This window comes from Lissotriton helveticus, chromosome 6 (assembly GCF_964261635.1).
Source record: "Lissotriton helveticus chromosome 6, aLisHel1.1, whole genome shotgun sequence".
Classification (NCBI taxonomy): Eukaryota; Metazoa; Chordata; class Amphibia; order Caudata; family Salamandridae; genus Lissotriton; species Lissotriton helveticus.
In genome coordinates, this window is record NC_136067.1 from 198,718,350 (window position 1) to 198,741,670 (window position 23,321).

General features: G+C 44.8%; 1 protein-coding gene across 1 annotated transcript in view; it reads left to right on the plus strand.

Annotated features, from left to right (window-relative positions):
- LOC144761286 (cysteine-rich venom protein-like) overlaps positions 1 to 23,321 on the plus strand; it is a 345,826-nt gene that overhangs the window by 224,715 nt on the left and 97,790 nt on the right. Inside the window, exon 4 of the mRNA XM_078646738.1 lies at positions 1,778 to 1,868. Within this exon, the coding sequence (XP_078502864.1) occupies positions 1,778 to 1,868 (91 nt within the window). The remainder of the gene's footprint in view (positions 1 to 1,777; positions 1,869 to 23,321) is intronic.

Below are 23,321 nucleotides of genomic sequence, written 5' to 3' on the forward strand. Positions count from 1 at the left end.
TGTCAAGTTTGAAACTGACACTTTTTGAAAATGTGGGAGACATTTTAGCTATCTGATTCGCTAATGTAGACAACTTTACATTTTTGGAGGGGGCCTATTTTCTGTCCCGGTTGACCTTGGCAGAAGGCAGTCATCAGAGTCGTATGTATTAAGCTCAAAAAGAAAGAACAATTGAAAAACCAATAATACAATACAATACAGTCCAGGTCAGACGTGTGTCCCGTGCACAAGTGCCACTGGAACCAAGCTATACCTGGCTGATGAGCCCTTATCAAGGCAAAACTGGTCCTAGACTGCTTCTGTTCCGATTCATTGAGGACTTGGCCTGTCAGTTCTGGTTGTACTGTTCACAGGAGGAGCAAGGTCAATACTAATTTGCATAGAGATGAGTCCAAACTCTGGTGGCATGGTAAGCAAAAGAACGATAAATAGGGATGTTACCTGAGCAATTGCCAATTGTTAGACAAATTACAAGCATTGTCCCATCATTTTTTGCGTGTTCGATGTACCACCCTGATTGAAAATGGTATGCTCACACCTGGGACTCATGCTCACTGAGCACTGAGACCAAGCCTGGCTTATTAGCCCACTAGTATTTCTGTGCTCACAATGACCACATCTGGAATTTGTTGATCCATTCATCCTGGGTCTTAAAACACCAGGCTACTGAGAATGACCGAGAGCCAGATGTACGACAATCGACGTTTGTGACTCGCAAATTGCGGCAAATTGCGAGTCTCAATTTGCGAGTCGCAAAAGTCAATGTTGAAAAGTATCTGAGACACTGTTTGTGATACCCAATTGGGTCGCAAATTGCATGTCTCATGAATATTAGTGAGCCTGTCGTGATTTGCGACCCTATTGTAAATTGCTGGCAGTCCCAGAGATGGTGGTCTGCTGGGGTTAGCAGACCTCCATGTCTGGGGGTGCTTTTAAATAAAGCAGTTTTTTAAATGTTTTTAAATGCAGCTGTTTTCCTTAAAAAAAGGGATGCATTGAAAAAATAAAAATGTAACTTTTCATTTTCATTTTTTAAGGGCAGGCAGTGGTCCCTTCCCATTTGCAAATGCTTTACTACGCTTCTGAGAACGGTGGTAAACTGTGAGTGTTTTGCGACCGCAAATGAGGTCGCAAAACACTCTTACATAGGTTTTGGGGTTGCACTTCCTAATAGCGACTCGCAAATTATTTGTGACTCGCAAAATAGGGTTGGTACATGTGCCACACGTTTTTTGCGGTCGTAAACGGGCCTAAAACCCCTTTCAGACTGCAAAAAACTGTCATACATCTGGCCCCTTGAGCAGTGTCTCGATCCGCACAGGGATACAGCTTCCCGTCATTCCGATTGAAGGCCTCAGAAAATCTGGCTGCTCCTTTTCGGAGTGCACAAATGTTGATGTGAAAGGAAGGACGGTATTACAGATCTTCAAGATAGTTTTATATGACATGGCGCTAGTAAGTGAGAATTACAAGGTACTGTCTTTGCGCTGTGTTTACATGTACATGACGTGTCTAGCTATGGTAAAAGTATTCTTGAATTGATATTCATCTTTGAAAATTTATGCACTGTCAAATATTAAAAAGTAGTTGATGAGGGGTCTTATGAAAGTATGGAAGCATTATTTATGTTATAGGATTTGAAAAGGTATCTTGATAAAAAATGTTTTACTTGTCCATTTGGTTGCACAAGCCCGCCCTGTGGAATATGTTGAATTGTTTTTGCACAAAATAACACTAAAGAGTAAAAATGGCAATTGTATTTGATTTTTTTACTTAGACATGGAATGAAGAAGCTGCAACTTTTGCTGAAATTTGGGTTCGGAAATGCATCTTTAACCACAGTCCTCAAGCACAAAGGACACGGAATGGTATTGTTAAATCGTGTTAAATATGTATTCAGTATCAGAAATCACAGCTTTTGTCTGAGCCGCATTTCAACAGCTAATCAGTGCTAACTCTTCTGTGTTGACCTTTCCTGTCTGCTTCTCATTTAATTCAATTCCTAACGTCAGTGCCTCCACTTCCAATGTTAATGTGTTCGGTAAGGGAAGAATAGAAACAATGGGCCTCATTTATGAGAAATGGTGCATCGCTGCGTGAAAGCAGCAATGCGTCACTTCTCAGTGCGCACTCCTTGCGACATACCTGATGCGTCATATTTAATGTATGACGCATCATGTCGCAAGGAGTTACAGATACGTCAGTATTTCTGACGTATCTGTAAGCGCAAAAGTGACGCATTGCTGGAGTGTGTCACAAAAGTGACGCAACTCCAGCAATGCGTCCTTTCACATGGGAAAACTTCACTAGGGAGGGTCAGAGGAAAAGTTTAATGACCAAGAGTGCTACGTCCCCCATAAGTACTAAACACCAACTAACAAGTAACACTCAGTCAAAAACCTGCTCATAAATGAGGGTTGAAAGATTTCGTGTGCTGTTTGCAAAATCAATAACGGGACACCCTTACGATAGTTACAGTGTTCCCATCAGAGTTCCATCCTGTACCGCCCTTCATCATTTGGGAAGGCCACCATAAGTACACAGGGAAACCCCATGTGCGATTTGGCACAGCATGGTGGAAAACAATGCCCAATGAAATTATGACAGGTAGGTGGCAGGATGTAACTCCTAAGCAGTGCTAAATAATGAAAATAAAAGAATTTTTCAAAAAAAGTGGTGATATTAAAAAGGGGTAGAAGAAGGAAAATAGATTTATTAGCAACCTTCAACTCCCACTCTCTAAAAACAGTGCCCGTGACTTTATAAACTGTCGAGGTAGTAATTTGCTTACACTACCTTTTTGCACTGTTTTTAGAGAGTGGGAGTTGAAGGTTGCTAATAAATCTATTTTCCTTCTTCTACCCCTTTTTAATATCACCACTTTTTTTGAAAAATTCTTTTATTTTCATTATTTAGCACTGCTTAGGAGTTACATCCTGCCACCTACCTGTCATAATTTCATTGGGCATTGTTTTCCACCATGCTGTGCCAAATCGCACATGGGGTTTCCCTGTGTACTTATGGTGGCCTTCCCAAATGATGAAGGGCGGTACAGGATGGAACTCTGATGGGAACACTGTAACTATCGTAAGGGTGTCCCGTTATTGATTTTGCAAACAGCACACGAAATCTTTCAACCCTCATTTATGAGCAGGTTTTTGACTGAGTGTTCCTTTCACATGGGGAAAGCCCCATGTGAAAGGGCTTGCGTCAGTCTTACGCCTGCTGTGAGGCAGGCGCAAGATTTTGACGCAACAGCGTCCTAAAAGTGACGCAGTGAAATCTCATAGATTTCACTGCGTCACTATTACGAGGCTTTTTGCGGGAGAACGCCCCCTCTGCATACATTATACCTGACGCAGGTATAATGTAGCGCAGGGGTTTAAAAAGTGACTCATCTGCTTAGATGCGTCACTTTGTAAATAGTGCGCAACAGGAGGCATGTTTTACGCCACCGATGCGTCACAAAAAGTGACGCATCGGAAGAGCAAAACTGACACAAGGCCTCATAAATGAGGCCCAATGATTTTTGACTATCAGTTTATCTTTACTCTTTCTATTAATCTTTTGTTGCTCTGTCTCAAACTGTTGCCACTAAGTGGCACACCGAAAAGACGAGGAGGAGCAAAGATTCCCTAAAATGAGCAAATGAACGAATGCATGAATCCTACAATTTTAAGTTATAAGGATGCATGTTAAATGTCTTGTTCCCATGACTGTACCCTTTGAAGATTTATAAAAGCGTTCAAAGTATTTACATACCCAAGTTACTTTTGCTTCACATTTCTAAAGTGCATTTTGATTAAATGAGTAAAATTATTCACAATATACATGACCTAGCAAATAGCTCAGTATTTTAGTTGACGTGTACCAAGAAATATTTTGGGGGACAACTTAAAAACTTACTGCTTGAGTGCTTAATTTGTAAAAATAAAAGTGCCAGGGTTCTTGTCAGGAGGCCACTGCAGGCCAAATCACCCATTGCCCCTACCAGCGCTGCCAATGACAGTAGTAATACAATAACTAACCATCGCACTCCTATAAGTGTGACAATTCAGACTTTATTATACATTAAAAGTGACTAATACCTACCGACTAATACCTACCACCCAAGCTATATATATATAAGTATGGTTATGCTCATCTGGGTGTTACACAAACAACGCCGCCAAGTGGGAGACTTTTGTAAGTGCCGGTGTTAACAATAAAGTGCCGGTGCCGAGCACTAAAAACCACTAGCTCAAATTAATATGGTATTAGACACCTTAGAACACATAATACTTTTTCTTGTGATGATTTTAAGTTTGCCCACAGCTTTTGGACTTGTTCTAGGTTGTTTTGTATAGTGTTTGCTATGTTCTGCTACATTCCACCACTCTCACTAATTTACGTCCTGATTTGAATTTCGAGGGGCGGTTACTCCATCACAAACATGACAGATATCCCTTCCACCATATTATGTTATGTTATGTTATACTACATTTGTAAAGCGCACAGCTACTCAAAGTATCTCGGCGCTAATTCCCAAGAAAAACCCACCACATAACTATCCAAAGAAAAAACCACCACATAACTATCCAAAGGAGAGACGAGAAGAAAAAAGAGCTCAGAAAAGCTGAGTTTTTAATTTCTTCTTAAGTGCAAACCCTGACAGATATCCCGTCCACGGCATTACAAGTGCAGTAAATGTGCTTCTAATACAGTGGGCAGGATATCCGTCAGGTTTGTTTTGGAGTAGCCCATCCATTGCACTCTAAATTAGGTCCTTTTTCTCTAAAAACATTTATAGAAAGTCCATAACTTGTTTATTTGCATTCCTCTAGTCAATGTTTGTTATTGTTATACCTGCTGTTTAGCCTGTGTGACTGGGTATGTGGAATGTTTGTGTGATGATGCTGTGGAATGTTGAATGAGTGCGGTGTCAGTTGGATGATGGGCTGAGCAGCAAAAAAACTGCTCCTGGTGGGGTTCTTCTTATCATCTTACTTAATAAACCTACTTGCTTAATCTACTTTGGAACTGGACATCCTCATGTACAACATATTTGGGAGAAATTGGTGAAGTTCTGGTGAGCGAGTCCTCATCTTTATGAGCAACCACTAGGCGTATGGAATTCCAGTGAGCGATTCCGAGTAAAACGACCAATGATAATAACTTGCTCATGTGTTCTGCCTGCGTTGACTTTGTGGGAAAGATTGAAAGCGACTCAGCGACTCAGCGTCAAACAACTAATCATAATAATGTGTTTGGATTCTCTGCCTGCGCTGACTTTCAAGCTATCCTGGCTGATGAGGGGTGAGCTACTCAGAAGAGTGTCCCAGCGCATCAAAGGCCCGAAGAGCAACCACCTACACCAACTTCGGTTACAGAAGAGAAAGAGAGTCAAAGAATAATAAAAGAAGAAGCTAGGGGAAACTCAATTATTGATTAAAAAGCAGAGTTTTGAGGAGCTTCCTAAATGTAGCTAAATCTGATACCCCTCTCAACAATGTGGGAACCGCATTCCAGGCCTGTGCACTGAGGAACCCAAAAGAGGATCCCCCTGAACGGGAAAGAGCCACCTGAACGGGCATTGCCAGGTCTAAACTGGGGTGGCATGGTGAGCAAAAGAATGATGGATTTAACCCAGTTGTCTTGACTGGGGATGGATGTTTTGATTTGTTCTGCATTCTGTCTATCAATTGTATGTCTGTTCCTTTCTCACCCTAAGTGCAGCGGGTATGCCCAGATGTGGGTACTGGGATCATTGTGCCATTGGATTCAAGCTATCCTGGCTGATGAGGGGTGTAACCCCGAAACCTGTCCTAGAATGCTTGCTTGCAGTCCAGGGAGGACTTGGCTTGGCAGTTCGGGCTGGACTGTTCCCATGAGGCACAGGGTCAAGACTGATTTGCACAGGAATGCAGTACTTGTTTAGTGCACAAATCACCCCCGAAGCGGTATCTCGGCGCTGGGGGCCATTGGGAAGATTAAGCGAGCTATTGCCCAGAGTCGCATGGTGCTGGACAGATCCCTGCCACCGGAGCCAGGGATCGAGCCGTGATCCCCAGCTTCCAGCTTCAGTATCCCTGGCCGCGGCGCCACACCTCTTCCTAATGGCCAGGTCTAAACTGGGGAGGCATGGTGAGCAAAAGAATGATGTATTTAACCTGGATTTCTTGACTGGGGGTGGAAGTATTGATTTGTTCTACATTCTGTCCATCAATTGTGTGTCTTTTGCTTTCTCACCCTAAGTGTGCGGGGTACGCCTAGACGTGGGTCCCGGGCTCACTGTGCCACTGGATTCAAGCTATCCTGGCTGATGAGGGGCGAAACCCCGAAACCGGTCACAGGATGCTTGTTTCCGGTCCAGGAAGGACCTGGCTTGGCAGTTTGGGCCTGACTGTTCACATGAGGCACAGGACTGATTTGCATACGGCCAGGTCTAAACTGGGGTGGCATGGTGAGCAAAAGGTTGATGGATGTAACCCAGTTCTCTTATGTTATGTTATGTTATAAATGATTTGTAGCTCGCACAAATACTCTGGAGTGTCCTGGCGTGTAAACAGACAGTGACCAAAAGAGTAAAGATTAATTAATTAGGTTGGATAAAAAGGTGAGTTTTATGTAGATTCCTAAAAATATGGTAGTCCTGGGTGTGCCGCAGCTCATCAGGAAGTTTGTTCCATAAGATGGATACCTTTACCAAAAGAGACCAGCCCCCCAGCCCAGTGTGACGAAACCGAGGTGTAGTCATCCAGCGGAGAGAAGCAGAACGCAGAGTGTGGCTGGGATTATAGAAAGCAAGGCGCTTCCTGATGTAAGAAGGCCCCAGGTCATACAGGGCTCTATGGGCAAGAGTGAGAGCCTTAAACTACACCCGCTGTTCCCCAGGAAGCCAGTGCAGATCACGCAAGTGCAACCTCACACTAGATCACTTAGAGATATAAAATAAAAGTCTAGCCACCGCATTCTGAATCATTTGTAGTTCATTCATCAAATAGCCGGGGATGCCGATGAACAATGCTTTGGCATAAAAGAGCCGGGAGAGGATAAGGGCCAGAGCAACCATTTCCTTAGTCGGCAGCGGCAGCAGAGGGAAAAACCTTCTAAGGGTCTTAAGGGTTCCGAAGCAGACACCGCTGAGTTTTTAATGTGATCTGAAAACCGAAACTCATCTCCGAACCATACCCGAAGTTCTTCGCAGGGCCACCTTCAGAGCAGGGGCAAGGGAAATCCGGAGGCTACAGGGCTTCTCTGAAAAAGGGAGGAAACTGGCCATACAAAGGTACCTCAGACTTCTCCTTGTTGCACTTGAGTTGGGCCCGTGCCAGCCATGTAAACACGACTGATAGGCACCTCTGGGCAATGCCAGTGTCCAGGCCAGAGCCTTTCCAAGTAAATAGTAGCTAGGTGTCATCGACGTAAGCCAAGATTTTAGCACCCAGCTCCTCTGCTAGGAAGAGCAGGGGAGTCAGATAGATATTACAGAGCAAAGGACTCAGAGTGGAGCCCTGAGGGAACCCGGTCGATAAGTTCCTAGTAGTAGATGAGAAAGGGGGCATCCAGACTTGCTGGGTGCGCTCATCCAAAAAGGATTTTAACCAATCCCAAACAGAACCAGCAATGCCAATGGATGAGAGCCGGGCAAGAAGGAGTTGGTGAGGCACCGTATTGAAGGCGGCAGAGAGGTCCAACAACATCAGGGCCGCTCTACCGCCCTCGTCCAAGCACGCTCTGATCGCCTCTGCCATTTCGACCCGCGCGGTCTCTGTGCTGTAAGATGTCTAAACCCGGATTGGGCTGGATGAAGAGCCCCAGAGGTTTCTACAAAGGCCTCAAGCTGGCAGAAGACCACCTTTTCGCACACTTTAGCTAGAGCCGGGAACAAAGAAATAGGGCGATAATTGGTGGGTACGGAGGGATCTGCGGTAGGTTTTTTGAGGAGTGGAAAAAGTTTGGCCTGTTTCCATTGCGCCAGAAAAGTATCAGACTGAATCTCAGCAACCTTCGCTAAAGCTCTAGCTGGGCACGGGTCAGAGGGGGAGCCAGACTTAAGAGATTTAAGAATGGCTAGAAAGTCAGGCCCCTCTGCCAGCAGAAACTGAGAGAATGAAGCGCTAATGAACTCACAAGGCAGGAGAGATGGAGAGGAGGAGATCATCTGCTCCTCCGGGAGCGTTCCTAAACTGTTCTGAATGGACTGTATTTTATTAATAAAAAAGGAGGATAGCTCCTCACACCATTGGGTGAAAACTGGAAAAGTCTTTTGTTCAGCACAGGGGGACAAAAAGCTTCTAACAATAGAAAAGATCTCCTTACTATTATTGTTGGCTTTCGCGACTCGTTCGGCATAAAAATCACTCTTAGCTTTTCTAAAAGCTACGTAGTAATCTTTCTGGGCAGATCGAAGTGCAGATTTTGCAGCAGGACAATACGCCACACGCCAATGCCGTTCAAGTTTTTACAACCCAGTTTCAACACCTTCAAAGTCGTCGAAAACCAGGGGTTAGAAGGAGAGGATCTCTGATGACTATAAGCAGGGGGTTTGGAAGAAGAGTCAACCCCCTGACTAACCCAAGCATTAAAACAATCTTGGATTGGAGCACACCAGATCGATTATGTGGCCCCCTATGTGACGGCAACTTAACCCACTGAGTCAGGTGTGTCAAATCAAATAGATCTAACAGAGCTGTGGAATCCGGAGCATCTGGTGTGTCTAGATGAATATTAAAATCACCCAGAAGTTAAAACTTGGGGAAGCGAAGAACACAGAGGGCAATGGCATCCTCCAGTGTCTTCAGGAAAGCTCCAGGAGGGCCGGGATGGTGATACACCAGCATACCCCCCCAACGTAAAGTGGAGTGACAAGGTAAAGGTAAAATCCAGGGCCTTAACCTGCACCAACTCCTTAGATGTTTCACAGGGCGTGCTTGCACACATTACCTCAGACCGCATCCCCTCCCTTCACCACTGTGTAAACGCGCCCTGTGGCCCTTCTAAGTTGAGAGATTAAGTTCCCTTCAATCCTAAGGGTCCCTAAGGTCAAAGTAGCCCATTAGGTACCTCCAATAAGCGCCACGGAACTGCGTTTCAGAGAGGTTTAAAAAGGAGCGTGGCCTTTGAACACCTGTCTGCAAAGCAGCTCCCTGGCGCATACTGGAGATACCTGTTGGGCTATTTGGCCCTCAGGGACCATCAGTATTGACAGAGAATTAATTCCCCAATTTAAAACGTGCCACAGGGCGCATTTGCACAGTGGTGAAAGGAAGGGGCGTGGCCTGAGGTGACATATCTGCAAACACGCCCTGTGGCTCGTTTTAAGTTGGGGAATTAATTCCTTGTCAATCCTGTGGGTCCCTGGGAACCAACTAGCCCACCAGATACTTCCAGTATGCGCCAGGGGGCTGTGTTTTAGAGAGAGGTGTTCAAAGAAACCTTCCTTCAAATATTAAAAAAGTTACCCCTATAGAAGCCTTGTATCCCACGGGTTAGGATGTGTAGTATTTAAAAGTAGTGCATATAGGAAATAAATGTCATGTACCTACAGTGACTAACACCCAAAAGCCCCCAAAATGTTTTTTCACTGTAAACTTCTATATCTGTACTTTGAGAACATCTGGATTTAGAATAGTGTCACAATACTGCTATCTCCTATTTGGGACCAGCTACTTGAATAATGCAATCACAATTTGTTACATTTATCAAAAATAGAATTCAATGGTAAAGTTGGATTTTTAATAAACATTTAGAAAATATGAATTTTAAAAAAGTCACATTTAAACCTGCCTGAGCATCCAGTAGGCTAATAAACATTAGGCTGCTGGCAGATAGACTTTTCAGTGCTTCTACTGATGGAGGTGTGAAACCACACTCATAGAAGGAACAATGACCTATGCCTTTTCACAGGAAGACCTGGGTGTAAGGCATGCCCATTCAAGTTAAGGGTAAAGGGAGCCCTGGCGAAGAGAAGCGTTGTGTTCCTTTGGACCTCTGTAGGCAGCTTGGTACCAGACCTATGTGTCTGTGGGGGGTGGGGGGGGGGGGTCAGCCTCAAAACCAGTTTTGTATAGCTGAAGAGTATGAAACTTCTCATTTCTCAAACACAACCTTGGGTTACATACATGCTCCTTTCAGGGGCAAAAGAAATCCACCATGTTGGATTTGCCTCAGAATAGTACACAATGGGATATTTTGCTGTAAGGAACAGAGCATGTCCTGGAAAAGTGGTAAGTCTGCTCTTTACATTAACCCGTTCTGTGCTCATGACGAGCTCAGCTCGTCATGAGGCCCAGTGCTCAGGTGCTCATGACAAGCTGAGCTCGTCATGGCCCATGGAACGCTCACACGTGGGGATAATTCCCCTGCTGTGCTGAACATTCCACAAAAACGGGTGCGGCCGTGACGAGCTCAGCTCGTCATGAGCACCTGAGCACTGTGCCTCATCATGAGCATGGGGGCGCTTTGTGTGCCCCCCCACCCCCCAGCACAGCGGGGGGAATTACCCCCGCATGTAAGGGGTTAAAAGTAATGAGATGCAAATATAATATTTCTATAGTGTTTAATAGTGAAGTTTATTAAGACGACATGAGTGTGGAATATTCGTGTTTTCAAACTACAATGTCAATGTGTGCATGGCACAGTGCCTGCCACTAACTTGCTTCCACCCTCCGTGCTTGTGCATCAAAGAGCTCAAATGAGAACTTTATTACTTGATTAATTGTAAGGATTCAGTTAGTGCTACTTGTTTGCTTGCACTGTAACCTTTTAAAATATAATTCTCTATTCACGTTGTTCCTGGAGAGAGCAGAATTACAACTGTATGCAACTGAAGATAACTAATTTAGGGCGAACAGAGGTTCCTCTTATATTTGTAAATGTTTTATTGCTTTCTCTGTAAAACATAATACAGCATTATTCATTGGATGCAGAGTAAATGTGATTTTACAATTTGATGTGTTTTCTGTTGTACAGTTGGTTTATGTAATGTAACTTTCTTGTTCGAACAACAGTGACTATGCAGTTTCACTGAAACTTTAAAAAAAGATTCTTGTTATGGAAAACGAACCAGGTGTTCATCTGGTCCTCTTAGAGAGCAGAATCCATGTTAGTCAGGGAGGACCTTCAAATGGATCCCCCAGACTGCAGAAGGACCGTCACCCATGCACTCATAACCAGCAGACTGGACTATGGCAACGCCCTCTACACCGGAATCAACAAAACTCTTCTACACAAATTACAAACCATATAGAATGCCGCAGCCAGACTCGTCCTCTGGACACCGCGCCATGAGCACATGACTCAACAACTACGAGGTCTCCACTGGCTCCCCGTCGAGAAGAGGGTCACCTTCAAACTCGTCACCCATGCCTACAAATTCCTCAACAACTTCGGACCCGACTATCTCAATGAGAGGCTATCCTTCCACCTACCCAAGAGGAACCTCCGCTCCGCCGACCTCGCCCTAGCAAAGGTTCCCCACATCCACAGAAAGAGAACCAGCAGGAGAGCTATCTCCTACATCACAGCGAAAGAATGGAACGATCTCCCTGTGAACATCAGACGCTCCCCCACCCTGCACACATTCGAGAAGGACCTCAGAACCTGGCTCTTCAACTGACCTGGATCCGCCGCACACCCCCCCCCCAGCGCCTTGAGACCTTCACGGCTGAGTGGCGCGCTATACAAGCACCTGATTGATTGAATAATATCAATCTGCAATTAGAATATTTTGAATTTCTTCTCTCCTTTTTTGAGCAGTACTTGTGAACATTGTCCTTGACAATTATTTTGTTTTGTTCTAGGCCGTACTCGGTACTGGCAATTTAATAAATTACAGCTTGCATTCTGTTGCCAATTACATTCTGTACTTATTTGCTTTAGAAATATTTTGAATTGATTCATTAACCACATATCTTTTTGGCTTCTGTAACAATTCTTATACTTAAATACACTTTCATGGTTTGTTATTTGAACCTTGTCTCATGTGGATTTCCATGTATGAATTTTTCAAGTGATTACTCTAGGGTAAACTAAATTGTGTTCAAGACTTACACATAGGCAAAAACAAGTTGATGGACAGAATGCAGAACACTGTCATACATTCACCCCAGTACAGATATCTGGGCCTAAATCCATCATTTTTTTGCACTTCACATCAACCCAGTTCAGACATGGCCATATGCAAATCAGCCTTGACGCTGTGCCTCCTGGGAACAGTCCAGCCCGAACTGCCAAGCCATGTCTTTCCTGGACCGGAATCAAGCATCCTAGGACCGGTTTCTGGCTATCAGCCATCTTCAGCCAGGATAGCTTGACTCCAGTGGTGTGGAGAGCATGGGACTCACGCCTGAGCATACCCATACCACTCGGGGTGACAAAGGCAAAAACAACAGTTGATGGACAGAATGCAGAACACTGTCATACATTCACCCCATTACAGAGATCTGGGCCTAAATGTATTTATTTTATTATTTATTTATTTAAAACTTATAATGCGCAACAGCTACCCGCAGTGGGTTTCCCGGCGCAAGGGATAGACTAGAGCAGAAAGTATGGACATCACAACAGTATTATTGACAGCTAGAGCGGCAGAAAATCTATTGAAAAAGTAAAGTTTTCAGTTTTTTTCAAAAGCAAAATATATTAGTCTCGGATTTCAGAGCAATAGGTAGCGCATTCCAGGATTTGGGGCCTAGATGGCAGAAAGATCTTCCCCCCATCTTCACAAGTTTGAATCTTGGAATAACAAAGTCACAGTTAGCCGAAGATCTTAATGTACTGCTGGGCCTGTAAGATTGAACAAGACTCTGAAGATACAATGGGGCTGAGCCCTGTTTGATTTTTAAAAGGTAGCATACGGCTTTAAATTTAATGCGGCTCGGGACCTTGAGCCAATGTAAATCGCGGAGATCCTGGATGGCCGAGTATCTCCTCGGGATGTTACATAAAAGTCGGGCCGATAAATTTTGTACTACCAGCAGTTTGTTTATGGTCGCAGCGTCGGCACCAAGGTACAGGACGTTACCGTAGTCCAGGCGAGATGTTACTAACGCCTGGACGACGGTTCTCCTGGTGGCGTATGGCAGCATCCAGAGAATTTTCTGGAGCCATCGCAAGGTAGAAAAACAGATGGCAGCCACCTTGGTGGCCTGTTGCCTCATGGAGAGCTTTTCATCTATGAGGAATCCAAGGTTGCGAACCACAGAGACCGGTTGAGGAAGGGGACCCATGGCACAAGGCCAGTGTTGCGGGCCCCAGAGATCTTTGTGTTTCCCCAGGATAACAAACTCGGTCTTTTCACCGTTTAGCTTGAGGAGATGCCTCTGCATCCACTCAGCCACTCGTGACAATCCGATTTTCAGACTAGACACATTGTCGCCTTCAGTGCTGGAGAGGGAAAAAACAATTTGAGTGTTGTCGGCGTATGAAAAAATGGTCAGCCCAGCGTCCTCCACGATAGAAGCTAGGGGTTTGATGTAAATATTAAATAATAAGGGGCTGAGAATGGACCCCTGAGGGACGCCATACGCCGAAGGACAGATAGCAAATGCGGCTTTCGTAGAGAAGACCTGGAAAGCGCGCTCACTTAAAAAGGAGGCAATCCAGGCCAATGCAGGACCAGCTACTCCCAGGGTCCGGAGGGAATTCAATAAGATAGAATGAGACACGGTATCGAACGCCGCACTCAAATCCAAAAGGATGAGGGCAGAAGTTTCCCCGCGATCGATACCGTGCCGTAACCTCTCCGTTACCCCGAGTAGCGCAGTCTCGGTAGAATAATGCGCACGAAAGCCGGACTGGGAAGGGTGTAAAAAGCCCTGATTTTCTACAAGATGGGTCAGCTGAGTGTTCACGTGCCTCTCCAACACTTTAGATAGAACAGGCAACAGGGATATAGGTCTAAAATTGGCAAGGTTGGATATATCAGCTCCAGCCTTTTTTAGGAGAGGGACAACCATTGCGTGCTTCCAGTCCTGTAGCACGTGAGACTCATTTAAGGAGGCATTCAAGAGTCTCATGAGAACTCGCCGGGATTCGAGATCCAGCAACTTTAAGATCTTTACAGGTACCGGATCACGAGGTGAGCCAGATGTTACACTATTCAGGCAGAAAGAAAATGAAATGTCATCAAACATTTGCCAATCTGTTACCACTGCCATTGGAGGCGGGAGTTCATTCACGGCAATTGGTCCCGATTGATATTGATTTACTGTCAAGGGAGCGCTCATAGAGTCGTATATGCGCTCGACCTTGGCAATCAAAAAATCCGCAATGGAATTGCACTGAGCTTCCTCCAGGACTGGGGGAGTCGGGATGGTGTCCGCTCCTGTCAGTTTTTTAACAACCGAAAAGAGGCTGCGTGGGCAGTTCTGTGCTTGTGTCACTGTATTTACAGTGTACGCAGCTCTCATAACTTTACATTGGGAGTGGTATCCCTTCAAGGCTTCTTTAAATCCATCATTTTTTTGCACTCCACACCACCCCAGTTCAGACATGGCCATATGCAAATCAGCCTTGATCCTGTGCCTCATGGGAACAGTCCAGCCCGAACTGCCAAGCCATGTCTTTCCTGGACTGGAATCAAGCATCCTAGCACCGGTTTCTGGCTATCAGCCGTTTTCAGCCAGGATAGCTTGACTCCAGTGGTGTGGAGAGCATGGGACTCACGTCTGAGCATACCCATCCCACTCAGGGTGACAGAGGCAAAAACAACAGTTGATGGACAGAATGCAAAACACTGTCATACGTTCACCCCAGTACAGAGATCTGGGCCTAAATCCATCGTTTTTTTGCACTCCACCCCACCCCAGTTCAGACATGGCCATATGCAAATCAGCCTTGACCCTGTGCCTCATCGGAACAGTCCAGCCCGAACTGCCATGGTGATGGATTAAACCAAGATCAGTTGACAGGGGGTGAGTCCTTGTATTGTCAACGCTCCGTCCATCATTTCCTTTGGTTTTGCCAAGACTTACACATAGCCAGATCCATCAATCAGACCTTTTGATGTAAAAAGGTCCAAAACCCTTGGGATCATTTTTGATTAAGAATTATCCAGGTACCACCCTCCTCCACTGGCTAGGGAAACCTACAATCCCACCTGTCCCCCCTTAAATCTGTTTTCCATTCAGCAGCTCGTTTCATTTATGGGGCCAAAAGAAGCGACCACATCACACCAATGTTATCCACCCTCCGCTGGCTTCCAATCGAGGCTAGAGCTATCTACAAGACTGCTTGTATCACCCACAAAGCCTTGCACTCCTCCTCTCCTCGCTACCTGGCGAATAAACTGAAACTCTCTGGAGGCTCTAGACCATCACGTAATGCGGAAAATCTTCTGCTTGAACCCCCCACTTTCAAGAAGGAAAGAACAATGGCACAATCCTTTTCAGGCAACGCGGTGAGAATCTGGAACTCCCTTCCACCGCAGTTTCGGACCACCACCTCCTCCCAGGCCTTCAAAACTAGCCTCAAAGTTCTCCTCCTTCAAAGACACTTCCAAATGTAATCCATGCCGTCTCTATTATCTGAAGGAAGCCCTTCCATTACAGAAAAATCTACTTTACATGACTATGGAAGTGTCTTCCCAGTGTGTTCTTGTGGTTTGAGAGTCTGCCATTTATTGCAGTATTATCTTTCTACCTGTGTTTGGTACTCGTGTGTAACATGCACCCGCCACTTTCTCTTGTAACACACTGTTTTCTACCTCTTACATTTGTTTATTTTCGATACCTGCACAAGTGCCACCATGGGCAAGGTAATGTTTGTTCTTGTGCTTGAGTGCCCTCCATATATCGCAGTATTATACCTCTATGTTTACTTTGTACGCTTTTGTAACCTGCACATGTCACTTTTTCCTCCTCCTGTAATGCACCGTTTGCTACCTCTTGTATTTTGTTGGTTCACGATTGTCATTTTTGTAATGCACCATTTACTACCTCTTGCATTTTGTTGGCTCACGATTGTCATTTTTGCTTCATTTAATGTAACGTTTGCTTTTGTATTTTGTTCACTTGTAATGTTCTCATGTATCATTTCTGTTCCTATTGTGAAGCGCTCTGACACCTTTGGGTAAAGTCCGCGCTATATAAAAACGCACAAATAAATAAATAAATACAAGGCTGGCACCTCACCCACAGCTCATTAGAACACTGTGGGCCTGTGGAATAACAAACGAGAGAGGTGAAGCACTGGAAATGCTCCTATGTGTACCCAGGACTAAGAGGTGGACTCCAAGTTTAGTTAGCTGACCTTCGGTTTGGCTACAGAACAATATTCCTTGAGGATATTAAGAAAAAAATTAGCCAAGTCCCACATAGTAGGGGACAGTGGCAGCCTGCCCTTCCCTAACCCTGGTGGTGTTATAAAACTTACCTATGGGATGCGCGTGCTTCCTGTTTGTGCTCATGCAGGAAATATAACTCCAGACATTCGCGTCTGGCACTTTTCCTCAGGAAAGAATGCAGTGGCAGATAGCATGGCTCGCATGTGGTAGGGCGCGCATGGGGGCTCATAGGGGGTGTAGCGAGGAGGAGTTTACATGGGTCATGCAGGGGGGATTAAAAAAATAAATAAACTTACCTTGCGGTCGGGTCCTGCGTCTCTGCTCTTGCTCTCTTGCCTCCAACTCCAGGAACAGGAAGCAGGCAGCGAGGCTCCCTCCTCAAAGCCAATCATAAAGCTGCAATGCAGCATTGCGATGGGGCTGAGATCGAAGGCCTGGATAGGTACATGCCTAAGTTATGTGGATCAAGACCAGTAGTTGCACCTTACAAATGCCAGAACTGTGTGGCATGTTCCCTCATAATCAACACCAAAGAATTCAAAACAAATGACCACACATATGCACTAATGACCTTCACAAACTGTCACTCCACTAATGTAATCTATGCGATACAATGCCCATGCAACCTTTGCACACTACCTTGAAAAACAGCATAGTGAGCTTGACTTGATTTGGCAAGTAATCAACCAACCTACACTACCTGCCAGGGGTGACAATCAACAACAACTACTTAACAAGTGCGAATGTAGTTGGATCACATGGTGTAACTGTGTCAATGTCATGTGTCATGTCGGGTGCTCTTATATAGCGCTCGACTCACCGGGAGGCATCTCGGCGCTTCACTTAGAGTACTCCAATAAAGGGACCAACCCAGGGAAAGAAGGACCTAGTATAGGAAGGCTTTTAACATTTTCCTAAAGGTTAAATAGGACGGAATGGCTCGTAAATAAGCAGGGAGGCTGTTCCAATACTTGGGGGCCAAAAAGGAAAAGGCCATGCTCCCAGTTCTTTGCAGCCTGATGTGGGGTACTTGGAGAAGTTGCAGTGAACAGGATCTCAAAGAACGATTTTGGGTATACTTTTTTAATTTCCTTTGCAGGTACAAGGGACCAAGTCCCTGGAGAGCACGATAAGTCAGGCAACAGATTTTTAAAAAAGCCCTCTGTAAGCCAGTGTAGCTTTCTCAACAAGGGACGGGACGGTGAACCTGATGGCATGTTCAGGACCATCCTGGCTGCCGTATTTTGAACAACCTGGAGCTTTTTTAGGGAAGTCACTCCAACTTCTGCCAGTAGAGCGTTTCCATAGTCCAAACTGCTTAGGACTAAGGCTTGTGTCAAGGTTTGGCGACATTCAGTTGGAACAAAAGGTAGAATTTTCCTTAACATGCTGCGCCTATAGTAACAGGATCCTAAGACTGAGGCCACATGGTCTAGCATGGATAAGGTGTGATTTAGTTTAATACCCAAATTATTCACACACTGTTTAGGTGTTGTAGGCTGGCCAAGTTGGAATGGCCACCAATCCTGCGACCAAACAGCTACGGCTTTCCCTAGGAGCATAACTTCAGTTTTGCCCGGATTTACCTGGAGACGATTGTCGGTCATCCAGTTAGAGATTGTAATAATTCCTGATACAAAACGAAGTCTATCTGCTTCCGGGTTTGGCCCGATGTTAAATAGCAGCTGAGTGTCATCAGCATACGAGATGACCTCGAACCCCAGAGCTTCCACTGCCTTCGCCAAAGGGGCCATATAGATATTAAACAGGGTGGGGCTAAGGCAGGAGCCCTGAGGAACGCCTTTGTCTAGTGATGTTTTTCCTGCTTGATGGGGCTTATGGTGACCGTTTGACAGCGATCTGTCAAGAAGTGTTGGAGCCATTTAAGGGCTAGACCACAGATACCAAAGGATCTGAGCCTCTCCGCCAGCCTACTGTGAGAGATGGTATCAAAGGCGTTGGAGAGGTCGAGTAAGATCATAATAGCTGATCCGCCCTTGTCCACCGTTGTTCTCAGTGAATCGGTCACTGCAAGGAGGGCCGTCTCTGTACTATATCCTTGCCGAAAGCCCGACTGTGAGGGGTCCAGAATACTATTGGTCTCTAAGAAATAATTTAGCTGCTTGTTGAGTTGGGCTTCAAGTATCTTACCTAGCAAAGGAAGCAAAGATATTGGGCGGTAATTGGCCAGATCCATAGGATCAGCTGTAGGTTTTTTTAATATCGGACGGACAAAGGCTCCTTTCCATGATAGGGGAATGGCTCCTTCTGAGATAGAGCAATAAAAAATGTTTTGTACCCACGGGGCTAAGGCGTGGGCCAGTAATGCTATGATCTTAGGGGGGCAAGGGTCTGCAGGAGAGCCTGATTTTGCTGATACTAAGGCCCTTTCCGTATCCGCTAGGGAGATGGGATCAAAATTTTCCAACAAGCACACAGTACTTGCTCTAGTGGGGGGGGGGTCCGAACATCCTGGAGGAGTGGCACAACACTGTTCATCACTAATGCAGCATTATAAATACGATAGATTCAACCTTGTGCAACATGTTACAGGAGGGGAGGAGTCACTTAGAAAGGCTGACCCCATCCTTCCCTGTGACAGTTTGTGAAACGGTGGGGTCTTATGGCTCAGATCCCCTGATTGACATGTAGCACTGGACACTGCAGTGATTAGGTTTGAGGCTCCTGGGGCTGATTTTGTCTACACATCAAAAGTGCCTACTAAGATGGTCACTGGGAAAACTAACTACCTCAGCCAATCAGAAAACCACATTTTAAAATTTTCAATACAGCATGACTCCCACAGGACCAACCATCCATGTATGCCTCATGTTTTAACCTCTTCAAGCTCAACCTGAATGCCTCTTTAAACACAAACTTTCCGATAGTGATTGAATGGACTTCCAGCAAATTGTGCAAATTGGTGAAAATGTCATCTAAAAGATACAGTTTAACAAAATCACTGACATTCCCAGTTATTGTTATCCAAGTAACTACAACCTATGCCCTCAAGTAAATACAACCACGCACGAAGATCCATTGGATTGTTATTAAAGATTAAATTTTTCGATGTCGCAGTGCACGATGAGGGTGCAAGTTATTATTACTTTACGGAATAAGTTATAGTTACTTGAGATAACTATAATTAGTGAATTTCAGTTGTTCTGTTACTTTAAAATGGTATGCTCTAACTGAAATTTTCACCTAACTATACCGTCCCGTTCAAAGATTTTTTTAGTGTATTTCTAAAAAAACTTTAAATGTAATGTAACATATTGTAAGAATTCCTATAGGCAGCAAAATAAAAGCAACCACAAGAGGGCCCAGCACTCCAGCTGAAGATCCTTGATCTACAGCTTGAAGTGCATTAGAAAATTCGGCATGCTCTCCTTGGGTCATGTATATATTGATGCATGAGACTTACTGTGTGTTTTTGTAATATTGCTAGAGGGCTGTTGTATTCCCTGCGACCCCACAACATTAAAAGTAATGCTTGGTGGTGCTCCTACCCATCTAGGTGTACCACCAGCATGCAGAAAAATCCCTTGAAGAGCAGTTCTAGGACCTTCTTATGTGTAGCTTTGAATAATACATGAGTGACTCCTGCTGCTCATTTATCACTCCTTGTTTAAAATATTTTTTCACTGCCCTGGTGCTTACCTGGGGCATTCACACCGTTCTTTAAATCTTGAGGGCGGCAGCAAGAGACGGTCATTTTGTTAATTTTGTTTTTAAAGAGTGTGCCTTGGAACCCAACCGGGCACCTACATCTGTCAAAACATTGGGGCTGTGAGGGGAGCCTCAGGGCCACCGCAGCACCTGCTGGCTTCCCATCCACCACCATGGTGGAAGCCTGTCATTTTTATTTTAAAGTGGGTGCCCTACAGCCCACTTGGAGCAACCACACCTAGCAAAACATTGAGAGCCATGGAGGGAGCCCCAAAGCCCAGCCAGAACCTATTGTGGAGTTAATGGGACCGGCATCGATCTCCTTTGCTTCTGCATGGACAGAGCAGATGATTTCACTGCTCCTGCCCAGGTAGGAGCAACAGTGCACTTCCTGCCCACACGAGTGCAGGCTAAGTATGCCTGCACTCTCCCAGGCAGAAAACAGCAGTGTCCAGGGGGATGCAACCTCTTCCCTGGGACTCTGCTTAGATCAGGCCCCAGGGGATGGAATCCCTTCGGCAGGTCATTGGCATGGGGTGTGGGGGCTGTATGCCCCTACCCTAATTGTAAAGCTATGGCCCCAGGGAATAGGGTCACGGGGGCCTCACAAAGGCATGGGATGAGGGGTCACAGACCAACCTCCCTTTAGCTTTAACATAAGGCCCAGGGAAATGGGGTGCCTGGGGTCTCATAGAGGCATGAGGAGGGGCCACACTGCCCCACAGCTTATTTTGATGATACGTCCTCAGGGATTGGATCCCCGGGTCCACATAGAGGCATGAGGAGTGGGGGCTCTGCTCTGATTCCCCCATCAATATATTGGCACTACCCTTGATGCCCTGGGTCCACCCCAGGGGGGATTTATAATAAAATGTGGGCCCCCAACATTTTTTTTTTATCGGACCCATGAAAAAGTGATATTTATTACCCCAGGGATGGTCCCTCTGAGATATCCCCATATCAGGCATAGGGGCAGGGTATCTCTAACCTGCCCCCATATGTTTATTTTTACTTTTATCTTGAGTGGGAGACGTAGTCCTTGTGTCCTAAGAAGGTTGCCACCACAGATCTTATCAAGAGACCTGTAAGCTCCACAGATCCTCTGCAGCATGAAATATACAAAGTTTTCTAACCTTCATTTTTAAAAACCTTCTGAATTAATTTTCTCCAAATCACAAGAAGCTCACTTTTTAGACCAAGATCTAGCTTTTTGCCAATTATTTCTCCTTTTTCTCTGCTCCCGATTGATGGATCTCCCAAACATGTTCAAGGAAGGAAACTTTTGAGAAGATTTTTCAAATGACGCCAAAGGTATTCACAAGCCAAAATATACTTTTCCTATGGAAATGTGTTTTTAACTATAAGTAGCAATCGCCAATATAAATTAACAAGAGTCAGATTTTCGATAGGAAGAGCATTTTTAAATATCTTGTAATCACCAGGGAGGCCAAATACAGCTTGGGACGCGATATTCCTATAATGGTTAAAGACTTAATTCAAATGCTTCCAACTTCAAAGAGTTCTCCCCTTTGTTTCTAGATATACCTATCAGGTAGTTGACTCAGGAATGCCCTATCTGAAGGCTTTGTGGTACCCTGCTTTTGTATCGCCCTTGTGTTCAAATTACTGTTTTCTGGCTGGTCTTTGGTCCTCAAACATGCGAGAGAGAATAACATTTGAGAAAGACTTTGGTTACTAGTGAAGGCAAAAGTGAAGTTTAAGATCTTGATTATTGTCAACAAGCGCTTTCATGGTTTAGCACCTTAATATTTGGCAGTCAATGTCAGCCTGCTATTGTTCCAATCAGTAGTTCTTATAAAAGACCTTTTGCTGCTAATAATTCCCCTGAACGTGAGAGAGAACTAAAACTAGCAGAACAAAAATAATTAATTGAATTTTTGCTATCTGGTCTGACTCCTCAAAATTGTTTCCCCTGTCCTGGACTTCTCGGCAGACATCTGTCCTGAGTCAACCTGGACCGCTTCTTGGAATCCTTAACTTCCTCTCTCGCCCTTCCCCATGAAAGTATTGTTAATCATGTGGAAAACATCTCTAACTCGCTTACTGCAGCCAGAAACATAGTTTCTCCTCTTCAGTAATCAAAGCAGCCTGACGCCATGATGCATCCAAATGGTTCTCAGAAGATTTAAAAATAGCAAAAAAAAAACCTTCAGTGTTCTGAATGGAAATGGTGGACCAACTATTCAACTGAGGACAACCTTATAATTCACACCTAAAGATTATAAAAAACTAATCAGATAAGCTAAGACCGTCTTTTTCTCCACCAAAATGTTGGCCTCCCCGAATGAGTACAAAAAATCTATAGTATTGTTTCTGAACTGTCCGTTCCTGACAGGGTGACCATCCCTATTTAGCATCACAGATTTTGTGTGATACTCTTAATTCCCTCTGTATCAAGAAGATTAAGATAATAATGAACAGTATCTCTGCCAGTCCAGCTCTAATTTGACACCTACTGAAAATAGTAGTTCAGTTAAATGATCTGATTTTCTTAGCAAGGATGATCTCTTGCACTTGTTATCAAAAGTTATGTCAGGCTCCCCCAATGATATTTGCCCTCCAAGAATTTTCAAAATGATCTTTTCACATTTTCCAGAGATAGCTACTTCTCTTCGCAATCACTCCCTTAGTCAAGGCATGGTACTTAACATCTTCAAGGAGGCTATAATGGTCTCACTCTAAAAGAAATATGGTGCGGACCCACTTACCTGGAAAAATAACCAGCCCCTTTCATTGTTACCTTTTTGGTGAACGTGCTGGAGGCACATGTTGCCAGGAATGTATGCCTCTTTTTAGAGGAATCTCACTTTCATAACCCACATCAGGCAGGCTTTTTGCCAGCTCACTCAACTGAAACAGATATTCTTTCAGTTATCGATGATATGTGGGAAGAGGTTGACAGAGGCACCACAGAAGCGCAATTCTCCTTGGTCTGTCTGCGGCCTTTGACATGATCACCAAAAGCTTGTGATTGGCCCTGTCGGACACACTGGCTTCCAGGACTCAGCGTTGGCCTGGATCACATTCTTTGTGAAAGGTGTGGTGCAGCAGCAAAAGCCGCTGACTCTGGAGCATGGGGCTGGAAGTTGGATCCCTGGAGCAGGCGGCAGCTCAGTTCAGCCTCATGTGACTCTGATCAATAGCTCACCTAATATCCCCAACGGCCCACAGTGACTGGCTACCCTTAGGGGTGATAAGTCATGCTTTACAAATATGGAATTTCATTTTTAATGTATCGTTTCTAAACTGGTTATTCCCTTTGAAATCTGTTAAGGCCCAATTAACCTGTGGAATTCCGAGATTGGATAAATAGCAACCAACTTAAACACAACTCTGATAAAAACATTGGTTGTCACCAACCATA